Below are 12,747 nucleotides of genomic sequence, written 5' to 3' on the forward strand. Positions count from 1 at the left end.
TCTATGCCAAACTTGACCAAGCTCTTTGTGATGTTCCAACGGAGAACAGGCTCATTCTTCTCGGAGACTTCAATGCCAGAGTCAGAAGAGATTCCAAACTCTGGAACGGAAATATTGGCAGGGAAGGAATTGGAAAAGTCACCTCCAACAGCATTCTTCTCCTCACCAAATGTGCAGAACGTGGGCTTATTGTCACCAACACCGCGTTCCACAGAAGAGAAGTACAAAATGTCATGACAACAACCACAGTCCAAGCACTGGCACCTGGTCGATTATGTCTGTGCCCAGAATTGCAAAGATGTCCACACCTCCAGAGCAATGACAGGAGCTGATGACTGCTGGACCAATCACCGGTTTATTCGTCCAATTATGTCCATCAAACTGGCTCCCAAACCAATGGGTACAACAGAAGAGATGTCCACAAAGGATCAACGTCAAAGCTCTGAAGGATTCATTCGAAACAGATCAATTCCAACGATACTTTAGGGAAAAACTTAATCAAGAACTGAAGAACAGTGTCCACTTTTTTTTCTCATTTGTTCGTGGGATGTCGCTGGCTAGGCCGGCATTTATTGCCCATCCCTAATTGCCCTTGTTCAGAGAGCACTTTTAAGAGTCAACCACATTGCTGTGGGTCTGGAGTCACATGTTGGCCAGACCAGGTAAGGACAGCAGATTTCCTTCCCTAAAGGACATTAGTGAACCAAATGGGTTTTTACAACAATCCACAATGGTTTAATGGTCGTCATTTTACTTATAATTCCAGGTATTTATTGAATTCAAATTCTACCACCTGCTGTGGTGGAATTCAAACCCATGTCCCCAGAGCATTACCCTGGGTCTCTGGATTACCTCCCCAGTGACAATACCACTACGCCACCGCCTTAAATAAGCCTGCAGCTTATTTATCAAGCGGACTGTAAACTATTTAATCTCAGATGACTCCAATCAAAAACCAAGATCACCCCGACCTCAGTCATTGAGCTCCAATATGCTACTGATGCTGCAGTGAGTGTTGTGTTGGAAACAGGTCTCCAGAGAATCATCGCGTATTTACTGAGACTTGCGGGAAGATGGGGCTTTTACTCAAAGTTCAGAAGTCCAGAGTCCTCCATCAGCAAGCTCCAAATACACACATCCCAGCCCCATTGATTAGGATTCATGATGAGTGCCTGGAAAATGTGGAACACTTCCAGTACCTTGGAAGTTGTCTTTCCCAGAAGGCTGACACTGATGAAGAAATCCAGGATCGCCTGAAATCAGCTGGTACAACCTTTGGCCACCCGAGGAAACGAATGTTTGAAGATTGCAACATCAAAACTGAAATCAAGCTCATGATCTACAATGTTGTTGTGATCCCTTCCTTACTGTAGGGGCTGAAACGTGAACAACGTACAAGAGGCACCTCAAAGCACTGGAGTAATACCATTAGTGCGGCCTGGGGAAGATCTTTCATGTTAAATGGGATTCAGATGCACCAACATCAGTGTCCTCTCACAAGTGGGCGGCCACAAGCATCGAGGCTATGATCATCCCCCATCAGCTTTGTTGGGTCGGTCAAATAGTTCAGGTGTCAGATACCAGGCTCCCAAAACAGATCGTCTTCTCCCAGCTCAGTCGGGGCAGTCAGGTCCTCCCCTGAGGAGGGCAGAAAAAATGTTTCGAGGATGCGCTGAAAACCAGGATGAAGAAACGCAACATTGACATCAACCCCTGGGAGACCATCGCCTTGGACCGAACCAGATGGCAGCAGACACTGTGGGAAGGTTCTCAGCATTTTGAGACCAACGATGACAAAACGAAGAGGAAAAGTGAGCGTGACAGAAAGAACACACCATGACCCGAAGTGATAACTGTGTGTTGATGGCTGATGGCTGTGTGCCAGACATCCCAGGTGACAACAAATGCCCTACGTGCCATAAACTCTGCCAATCCAGAATCAGCCTCATCAGCCATCTTCAGACTCATGGAAGACCATCATCCTCGCTAGTGAGGGATAGCCAATAATAATAACAATCTCCTGCTAATTAAACAATCCACTTTAAGTTGCAGGTGACTTTACCAGAGATAGAGGAAAATGGAGGCCAAAATGAATGGCCACTGACAACCTAACAGGCTAAATGCTCTCCCATTCCTTCAGAACCAGTAATATGGTGGTTTGATTCACTCCAATGGATGGAGTTTAAAACAAAAAAATCCATTGAAAAGCTGTTCCTGCACAAAGCACGGCCACAGGGTTCACTGATCTGAATTGGATTCTGGTCCAGCAGCACCTCCGTTTTAAAATTCTGATCCTTGTTTTCAATTCCCTACATAGCCTTGCTCCCTCATTTCTCTGTAATCTCCTCCAGCCCCACAACCTTTGGAGATATCTGCACTCCTCTACTTCTGGTTCTTTTCATCCTTGATTTTCTTCACTCTATGATTGGTGGTCCTGCCTTCAGCTGCCTGGGCCCTAACTTCTGGAATTCCCTTCCTGTCCTATTTCGTCTCTCTACCTCCCTTTACTCCTTTAAGACCGTCCTCAAAAAGTTGCTTCGTTGGCCAACCTGTTCCGTTGTCTCCTATTCTGGCTTGGCGTCAAGTGTTGGCCGATAACGCTCCTGTGAAGTACCTGGAGAGGTTTTACTACATTGAAGGTGCTAGAAAAATCTAAGTTGTTGTTTAAAAATCTTGTTCAAATGTTTTTTTCTGCTCTGCTAAAGGCCTTAATGGCCTCAATGGAAACGTCCTTTCATAACCTAAATATTTCATTTTTGCAGCATTTTAGTTTCTGAGCACACAGCACTCCAGAGTACCCCCTATCTTACTAGCGGCAAAGTGCGATACTAAATTAGTATGCAAATTCATTCATTCTTTGCAAAAAAGTGCAGGGGCGAAAATGAGGAGAATGTTTTCGTGCAGCAACTGGTTAGGATCTGGAATGCACTGCCTGAAAGGGTGATGGAAGCAGATTGATTAGTAACTTTCAAAAGGGAATTGGATGAAGCTGAGGGGAAAGAGTGGAGCTAATTGGATATCTCTTTAAAAGACAAGCATGAGCATGCTGGGCTGAATGGCCTCCTCCTGTGTTGTCTGGTTCATGGTCTACATGCAACAAAGCTCAGCGAAACTCTAACAGAGACTGGGAATGTATGAACTGGATACACGAGATATGACAATAGGCCTAAGGTTAGCACGATGGGGTTCTCTTAGATCAGTAAACATCTCTCATACTGACGACAGCCAGTGTCTGCAGCGGGCGCGACATTGACTTACGTTTTACGTTCAGGCGCCCGACAACTTCTGCGTTCCCGAAGCTGTTCCACACCTCACAGATGTACCTCCCTGTGTCTGCTGGGACTGCCTTCATAATGAGGAGCCCGGTGACAGTTTGCCTGAACCTGCTGTCTCGTGCGAGGGGAGCATTGTCTTTCACCCAGCGGTATTTCGGGGCAGGGTGCCCAGACGCTTTGCAAGGCAATTCGACCCGTTGATCCGCCATGACCGATTGGTGGTTAAACCCGTCCAGGACTGTCGGAGCTGAGTTAGCAGGATCTGTGGAGAAAATCACACTCACATATCTGACACACGAGATCACGCGCGTGACCCCGTAACAGTGACCGAAGACACGCTTCAAATTCCCACACAAAACTCAGCAGCGTGAGAGGCTATCTGCTCTCAATGCTCAAATTGCTGGCAGTTCCATTTTAACATTGCCCCTGTCCCCACCCACTCCTGCCCTCTCCAGAAGGTGTTGGCTTCTGCTGGGATGGAGGAGGTCCACAATGGACATCCCTTCCAGCGCTCTGCTCGGAGTCACCATTTGTCTGTGTGAGGCTTGCCGGTGAAGGTTGGCAACAATTCAACCAAGGAGGGCAGCGTTGCTGAAGCCAATCTGGACTTCACCTATCGTCAACCCTTTCACATTTCCAACAGTCAGACTGGAAGCCCTGGCTACTTTTGCCTTCCCAGTCAGAGATGCTGAAGCCCTCTAACACATCTATGGGTTTTAACTTGATGCTCCCACCTCTAGATTAGAATGCGATGAGTTCAAGCTTCACTCCAGGGCTGATCTTGTAACCTAGTCCAATACTGTCCACAACCCATGCTCTGGAATTTCCTCCCAAAACTCTTTTGCCTCCTTTAAGACCCTCCTTAAAACCCACCTCTTCAATCAAGCTCTTGGTCACCCCTTAAAATTATTTCTCCTGCGGTTTGGTCCCCATTATTCACTTATATCTCTGCAAAGTGTCTTGGGATGCTTTTCCTACAGTATAGCTGCTATATTGTCATAACCATTGAACTTTACAACAGTCACGTTTTGAAATGTACCTTTAACTCAAAGTAAAACAGAATTCCAGATAAACACCTCCGTTCAGAGATATGCCCATGTGATCCAGTTGCCATGGGGAGAGAAAGTCAAACAGAAACCCTTTGAGGTGGGATGGCAGTTTTAACACCTTTCACAGTATTTCACAGAAAAGGACAGCTGCTGTTTGATACACAAGAGACAAAGAAGCTACTGCAGTGGGAAAGCAGGGTGAACGGTTTTGGTGTTAACTAAACGGGGTATTTTTAAGAATTGCATTTCTGTTCAAAAGAAAGGGGACAGAACAGAGAGGGATCTTAAAGACTTAAGGAATGGTGAGTTGTCAAGGTGGAGTGGAATGATTGTCGAAGGACACTAGGAGTTGCAACCTGGCATGTTGGGGAGAACGTCTGCTGGAGAGCTGTGAGTGACAGTGGGACTGTTCCTATAATTCCACCTATCAGCCAGAAGCCCAGTGCATAGTGAAAGAGTTTTGTAAGACATATTTTGGTTGCATTAGTTAGTTCATGTGAAAGCATTTTTTTCTTTAGTTTGATGTATTAGTTGCCTGTTAATTGATGCTTGATCTATATTGATTTTAATGTGTTTGTCAGACTAAAAGCTTTAAAATGTGAGGTTTCTTTTCATCAGTCACTGGGAAATTCATCTCTTTTTAAAAGTTATTGGTCTCTACGGGGATTGTAACAATATAAATGCAAGTTTTTGGTGTTTAACATATCTCCAGCACATTTCAAAGTGTATCACACCCACTGGATTACTTTCCAATTGTAGTCATTGTTATGCAGACAACAAAGTCCCAAAAGCAGCGATGAAATACTCTGAACAAAAGCAAAATATTAAGAATGCTGAAAACGTGAAATAAAAACAGAAAATTCGGGTCAGGCAGTGGCTAGGGAGAAAGAAGGAGAGTTAACATTTCAGGTCGACAATCTTTTTTCAGAACTGGCTGATGACCTTTCGACTGTACTGACAATAGGTTATCAACCTGAGCTCTGTCCACAGATGTGCCGAAATTAGTAGTTGATCTCTTCTACTCCCTTTGTTTCTTCAAATGATGTCATGAGATCTCCTCCATTCGCCTGAACCTTGGCTTAATATCTAATTGTTTTCTTTAATGGAATATGAGGATTACTGGCAAGGCCAGCATTTGTTGCCCATCCCTAATTGCCCTTGTGAAGGTGCTGGTGAGCTGCCTCCTTGAACCGCTGCAGTCTGGCTGGTGTAGGTACATCCACAGTGCTGTTAGGAAAGCATCTAGGATTTTGACTCAGCAACTGTGAAGAAACAGCAATATAGATTCAAGTCAGGATGGTGTGTGGCTTAACAGGGAACTTACAGGCAGTGGTGTTCCCATGTGTCCACTACCTTTGTCCTTCTAGGTAGTAGAGGTCATAGGTTTGGAAGGTGGAAGGTGCTGTCTAAGGAGGCCTGGCAAGTTGTTGCAGTGCATCCTGTATTTGGTACACGCTGCTGCCACTGTGTGTCAGTGATGGTGGGTGTGAATGTTGAGGGTACTGGATGGGGTGCTAATCAAGCAGGCTGTTTTGTCCTGGACGATGCTGAGCTTCTTGAGCATTGTTGGAGCTGCACTCATCCAAGAGATTGGAGCGTATTTTATCACGCTCCTAACTTGTGCCTTGTGGATGGTGGACAGTATTTGGGGTGTCAGGAGGTGAGTTACTTGCCACAGGAATTGTAGCCTCTGACCTGCTCTTGTAGCTGCTGTATTTATATGGCTAGTCCAGTTCAGTTTCTGGACAATGGTAACCCCCAGAATGTTGATGATGAGGAGATTCAGTGATGGTAATACCGTAGCTCTGAAGAAGAGTCATACGGACTCGAGACGTTAACTCTGTCTTTCTCTCCACAGATGCTGTCAGACCTGCTGAGTTTTTCCAGCATTTTTTGTTTTTGTTTCAGATTTCCAGCATCCGCAGTATTTTGCCGTTATCTTGGTAATACTATTGACTGTTAAAGGGAGATGGTTAGATTCTCTCTTGTTATAAATGGTCAGTGCCTTCCACTAAAACACAAGCTCTCCAAAATGCAGAACAACTTAGTACAAACCAACATATCTGCCACGATCATGTGCTCAGCCCTGGAGTGTGTTTTGAACCCACAACATTCTGACTAAAGGAAAGAGCCTTCGGCCTAGCGAGCGGGGGGGCAGTGCCCACTTGCCGAGGTGTAAAATGACGCGGGGTGACGTCAGGCGTGCATCCCGACGTCACCGCACCTCATTTAGATTTTCACTTAGGCGGGCGCGCACTGGAGTCGGCTGTGTGCCCACCGAACTGTCAAAGGCCTATTAAGGCCATTTAACTAACAATTAAAATAATTAACAGAGCTGCCCATCCAACCTTAAGGTTGGCGGGGGGGGCAGGCGAAGAGCCCAGGTGGCCTTCGCATTTTTCATGGAACCTCATCCACGGGCGGGATGAGGTTTCACGAATGATTTTAAATTTTCTCAAAAATTTTTATTGAAATTAATGCACATGTGGCAGCTCATGTGACACTTTATTGAACTGTTGGTGCCTCAGGGAGATTTCTGCGCTCTTTCGCGGGCATGCTCGAAAGAGCGCACTCCCGACTCAGAGAGCCTCCCCCTCATCACCCGCACAGGGAGCGCACAGCGCTTCCGGGTGCACGTCACACTGGGTGGGCCTGAATTGGCCCGGTCACGTGAAATGGCGGCACAGACCCGATTGGGGGCGCCGATCGGGTCCACGCCCGCCCATGCCTGCCCCTGCACAACTCCCCCAACGGGGGGAGAATTCTACTCTAAAAGTCAAGAATGCTACTAAATGAGCTAAGCTGACATTTATGGAACTCAAGTTTCGTTGCTTCAATTATTTTTCCATGTATTCGGTTTTAAGGGCAGCATTTAACGACAAGTTTGCTGCAAGTACTACCTATTTTTTTCCTTAATCAAATATACTGCTGGTTATACAGCTAAGCCCAATGTGGCCCTCATACAATAGACATGCAAACAGGAGACTTTGATTGAGCCTCCATCCACCAATATTATCTCTGTGACACCTCCCTTGAAAAAAATCTTAAGTAATTTCCTAATGATGAGTTATATTGAAATGCAGTGATTCTTGTTATATGGGGAGGCAGAGGAGCTGTTTTGCACATAGCAAGATCCCGTGTGCAGTGGAGATGAATAACAAGTTAACTTAGTTTTGGCTGAGAGATAAACATTGGTCAAGACACCAGGAGAACTCCTTGTTCTTCACTGAATAGTGCCAAAGGATCTTCAATGGAGCTGCCTCATGAGGTCTTGGTTTAATTTCTCATTTGAAGGATAGTGTTCCCAATAATTTGGCACTCCTTCATTGTTGCATTGTACTGTCCGCCTAAATTATATTCTAGCTCAAACAAGATTATGGAATCACGAAGCACAAAGGAGACCATTCAGCCCATTATACCTGTGCTGGCTCTTTGAAAGAGATATCTAAATAGTCTCACTCCCTCTGCTCTTTCCCCATAGCCCCGAAAAACTCCCCCCCTACCCCGCCCTTCAATAATTTACCCAATTACGAACATACGAACCAGGAGCAGAAGTAGGCCATTCGGCCCTTCAAGCCTGCTCCTACATTCAATAAAATCATGGCTGATCTGATTGTAACCTCTCGCCTATCCCCGATAACCTTTTTCCCCCATGTTAATCAAGGATCTATCTACCTCTGCCTTAAAGTATTCAAAGGCTCTGCTTCCACTGCCTTTTGGGGAAGAGAGTTCCAAAGACTCACGACCCTCTGAGAGAAAAAAAATTCTCCTCATCTCTGTCTTAAATTGTTTCAGGCAGTGCGTTCCAAATCGTAACAGCTTGCTATATAAAAAAATCCCTTCATCGTCCGCTGTTTCCTTTACTAATTACCTTAAATCTGGGTCCTCTGTTTTCTGATCCCTCCCCCACCCCGCTCCAGTGGAAACAGTTTCTCCCTATCTACTCTGACAAAGCCCCTTATAATTTTGCATACTTCTCTAAAATTTCCCCTTAGCCTTCTCCATTCTAAGAAGAAAAATCCCATTATTCCTAGCATCCTGATGTAACTGAAGACCCTCATCCCTCATACATCTCTTCTGCATCCTCTCTAAAGTTTTGTCCTCAAAAACAGAAAATGCTTGAAACATGAAGAAGGGCAGTCAACATCTGTAAAGAAGCTTTGGATCCATCAGTTCTGATAGAAAGCTATACATGACTGGCCTGCTGTGTATCACTTAGAATTACAAAGCACAGATATGGGCCACTAGACTTAACAGGTCTTTGTTTACAGGTTTATGCTCCATATCAGCCTCTTCCCACAAAACTTCATCGCACCTGATCCTCTTACTCCTTTCTCCCTCATGTACTTATCTATTTTCCCCTTAAATGCTTCCAAGTTATTCACCTCAACTACTCCATTTGGTAGGGAGTTCCACATCCTCACCACCTTCTCTCAGTAAAGATGTTTCACCTGAGTTCCTTATTGGATTTATTGGTGACAATTATATTTATGGACCTTTGTTTTGGACTCGCTCACAAGCGGAAACCCCTCCTCTATGTCTGACCTGCCAAGCCCCTTCACGATTTGTGATCATGAGCGATTCTGACTCTTTTCTAGTGAGAAGTGACCCAGAATGTTTTGACATTTCTGATAGTTGTACCCGGTCAATTCAGGGTTTTGGTGAGGCCACATCTGGAATACTGTGTGCAGTTTTGGCCCCCACATTTAAGAAAGGATATACATGCATTGGAGGCAGTACAACGAAGGTTCACTAAGTTGGTCCCTGGGATGAGGAGGTTGTCCTATGATGAGAAGCTGAGTAAATTGGGCTTATATTCTCTGGAGTTGAGAAGAATGAGAGGCTTTGAAACATACAAGATTCTGAAGGGGCTTGATAGGGTGGATGCGGAGAGATGGATTTTCTGACCTGCAGAAACAAAAACACGGGGGCACAATCTCAGGATAAAGGACTCAAAGACTTGTGAATCTTTGGAATTCTCTACCCCAGAGGATTGTGAATGTTCCAGCATTGAATATATTTATGGCTAAGAAAGACGGATTGTTAGTCTTTCAGGGAATCAAGGGATGCAGGGAGCAGGCAGGAAAGTGGAGTTGAAGCCAAAGATCAGCCATGATTGTATTGTATGGCGAAGCAGGCTCGATGGGCCAGGCCGTAAGGTCTACTCATGCTCCTATTTCCTGTGTTCTGGTATCATCTGTGCAAACCTCTTTTTTTACACTTTATCCTGCGTACTTTTTCTTTGTTTTCACCACATAATGCAACAACAGAAGCAGGCCATTAATCTCATGGACCCACGCGGGCACATGGAGGAGGGGTGTACCTGACACAAATAGCCGGGCGCTGTTGCTCTGCCTCGTTTCACCAGTGTATCTGTGCCGCGTGATACAACGGTAATTGTATAAGCCATCCTCGTTCTGTACGTCTAATATATACAAGGCTCCGGTAGGCGTGATGTGGAATCTAGATCCTGAAAAACAGAATGATTTGAGACACGATTAGTTCTTTTCCAGAAAAGTTCATTTTGAAATAATATTACTGGAGGGGGTGTGGGGAGGGCGAAATGAATTCACTCTATTCGGACTGGTAACGAATCAGCAACCTGGCAGCATAGATTTTTTTTTTTCTTTATTCTTTTCATGGTTGTGGGTGTTGCTGGCAAAGGCCAGCATTTGTTGCCCATCCCTAATTGCCATCTCAGAGGGCAGTTAAGAATCAACCACATTGCTGTGGGCCTGGAGTCACACGTAGGCCAGACCAGGTAAGGATGGTAGATTTCCTTCCCTAAAGGGCATTAGTGAACCAGATGGGGTTTTTATCACAATCAATGATAGTTTCGTGGCCACCATTGGTGGGATTTGAACCCACGCCCCAGTATTAGCCTGGGCCTCTAGATTACCAGCCCAGTGACATTACCACAACACCACCATCTCCCCTAAACAGTGCCTAATTTTCCATTGACTTGAAAAATATTGCCTTGTAATTTCAAACTAGAGAAAATGAGACTCCAAATTGCCTCAGCTACCATTCTGTGAATTTCAGTGGAAGGAAGGTCAGACATGAATAAAAAAATAATCAGCTGTGTAAGCTGCAGGTTCACCATGAGTCTGCTTTGTACTGCGGGCATAAACCAATTCTACTCACCCTCATGTCAGAGTGCCCGAACAGGAAACACAATTGATTTTTAAAAGTTTTTTATTTTATTTTATTCGTTCATGGGATGAGGGTGCTGCTGACTGGACCAGCATTTATTGTCCATCCCTAATTGCCCTTGTTCAGAGGGGCATTAGTGAACCAGATGGTTTTTTTTTTACATTTTTACAACAATTGGATACGGTTTCATGATCATCGTCAGGCATTTTTTTAAATTCCAGATTTCAATTAAATTCAAACTTCACCATCCGTCATGATGGGATTTCAAGCTGGAGCATTACCCTGGGCCTCCTGAATTCTAGCCCAACGACAATACCACAATGTCACCACTTCCCCAACAAGATTTTCTCTTGGTTAAGTCATTTCAGCCAAGCTTTTGTTGGGCTTTAGCTTTTGCAAGCTGATTTTCTTTGTTTGTTTATCGGATTATTAGAACTTGGTCCGATGGGCTTGTCTTATCAAATGGAAACTCAGGTGAATTCCTAGTCTCGCAGTACAGGATCACGGATAGATCACTTCGTGTTACAGGGCACAACCCCGGTTTTGGAGTAGCTGAATAAGGGTCGACTATTTCCTCTGCTTGAGGAGTCAGCCTGGGAGACGAGGTCACCAACTAAGAGACTGAGAAATCAGAAGAAATGACGCAGAGAGTTGTGAGAGTCTTGAATACTTTGCACATATAGTAGTTGGGGCACTGACCATTGCTAAAACCTTATGAAGCAAAGAAAGATAGGCAGCTATGGGAGAGTAGGAGGTGATGGGACTAGCAATGGATCATTCAAGCAAAGAACCAGCTCTGACAACATGGGGCAATCAGTTCCTTATGTGCTAACGGTTTATACGATTCTAATATTTACCCAATTTTGTCTTTACACGATACTTGTGCTGAGTTAACAAAGTAATCTCTCTATTTTAAAACCCAAAATAAACATTTTTGTTGTATTCAAATTCAAATAAGGGGATAGGGAAAAGGGGAACCACATTAAAACCAAAATACAGTCATCGATCATCAGTACAGATATCACACAAATAACAGGCTTTATTGCAAACAATTTCAGCACACCCACATTTGATCCCAATTCACAACACCACACGATATTTTTGAAATCTTGGTAGTAATGATGTATTCTGTAGGAACCTCATATCTGGTTACAGCCTCCTATTGTGTTACTAACACAGGGATAAGTCAAAAGAAAGAACAGGTCTCTCTATGCCCACAGCTCATGTGCATGAATAAAAAACTGAAAAGTCAATCAACTGTTAACGTCGTAAGTGGCGCAACATCACCACTGGAAGCAACATTGGTAAGAGAAATTCAAAACCATAGGCCACGGCTCCAAGTCCACTCTTTACACTGTTTTGTAGAATCTTCTCACATCACTAGAACTCGAAGCAAACTGGCTGTGTAGCAACCACTTCATCTGAACTTTAGCATCTGAGTGACTCTAAATATCAAGTAACTCTCAAAATGTATTCCTAATTGCTTTGTTGACTATTACACGAGATGAATAAAGAACAATAAATATTATTATGTCTATAGTATCTTTAAAAGCCGAAGGACATCTCAAAGCGCTTCACAGACAATGAAGTACTTTCAAAGTGTGGTCACCATTGTAATGTAGGAAGCACAGTAAGATCCCACGAAAAACAATGTAATAATGACCAGATAATCTATTTTTTTGTGATTGTTGATTGAGGGATAATTATCGGCCAGAAACAGTGCTGTGAGATCTTTTGCATCCACTTGAAACAGGGCCTTGGTTTAACATCTGATCCAAAAGATGGCACCTCCAACATTGCAGCACTCCCTCAGTACTGCACTGGAACGTTGGCACAGGTTTTTGTGCTCAAGTCTCTGGATTTACAATCTTCCAACTCTGAGCCACAGCTAAACGGTGCATGAGCCCCAGTTTCGTACATTTCTACTGGCATTTTAAGAGGTACATTTTGAAGAATAAAACAGCGCTATATCTAATTTAAGTAACTGTTGGCACATTAGATAGCTCACTTAGTAAGTACATGGCCCAGCATTGGAGCTGTAGAGACAAAGAAAGTCCTAAATCTGATCACTGGCATGTGATCGGTGACCTCAACTGGCAACCTCAGCTAAGTAGCAGTCATATGACTCGTGACCCCGCAAAAGTTCCCAAGAAACTAGTCCCATGGGTCCGCACTTGAAACGTCAACCCGTCTGTACTGTCCACGGATACAGACCGACTTGTGGTGTGTTTCCAGTGTCTTTGTATCGATTTTTGCTTTTAATTTAGAAA

The 12,747-nt window shown here is 44.3% G+C and overlaps 1 protein-coding gene across 5 annotated transcripts in view; it reads right to left on the minus strand.

Annotated features, from left to right (window-relative positions):
- The window catches only part of LOC144691807 (cell adhesion molecule DSCAM), a 545,084-nt gene that overhangs the window by 240,980 nt on the left and 291,357 nt on the right, over window positions 1-12,747 (minus strand). For all 5 annotated transcript variants that reach the window (XM_078560312.1, XM_078560308.1, XM_078560310.1 and 2 more), the window contains exons 3-4: window positions 9,648-9,794; window positions 3,259-3,537 (exon numbers count right to left, since the gene is read on the minus strand). In XM_078560312.1, coding sequence (XP_078416438.1) covers window positions 3,259-3,537; window positions 9,648-9,794 — 426 coding nt within the window. The remainder of the gene's footprint in view (window positions 1-3,258; window positions 3,538-9,647; window positions 9,795-12,747) is intronic.

This window comes from Cetorhinus maximus, chromosome 16, assembly GCF_964194155.1.
Source record: "Cetorhinus maximus chromosome 16, sCetMax3.hap1.1, whole genome shotgun sequence".
Lineage (NCBI taxonomy): Eukaryota > Metazoa > Chordata > Chondrichthyes > Lamniformes > Cetorhinidae > Cetorhinus > Cetorhinus maximus.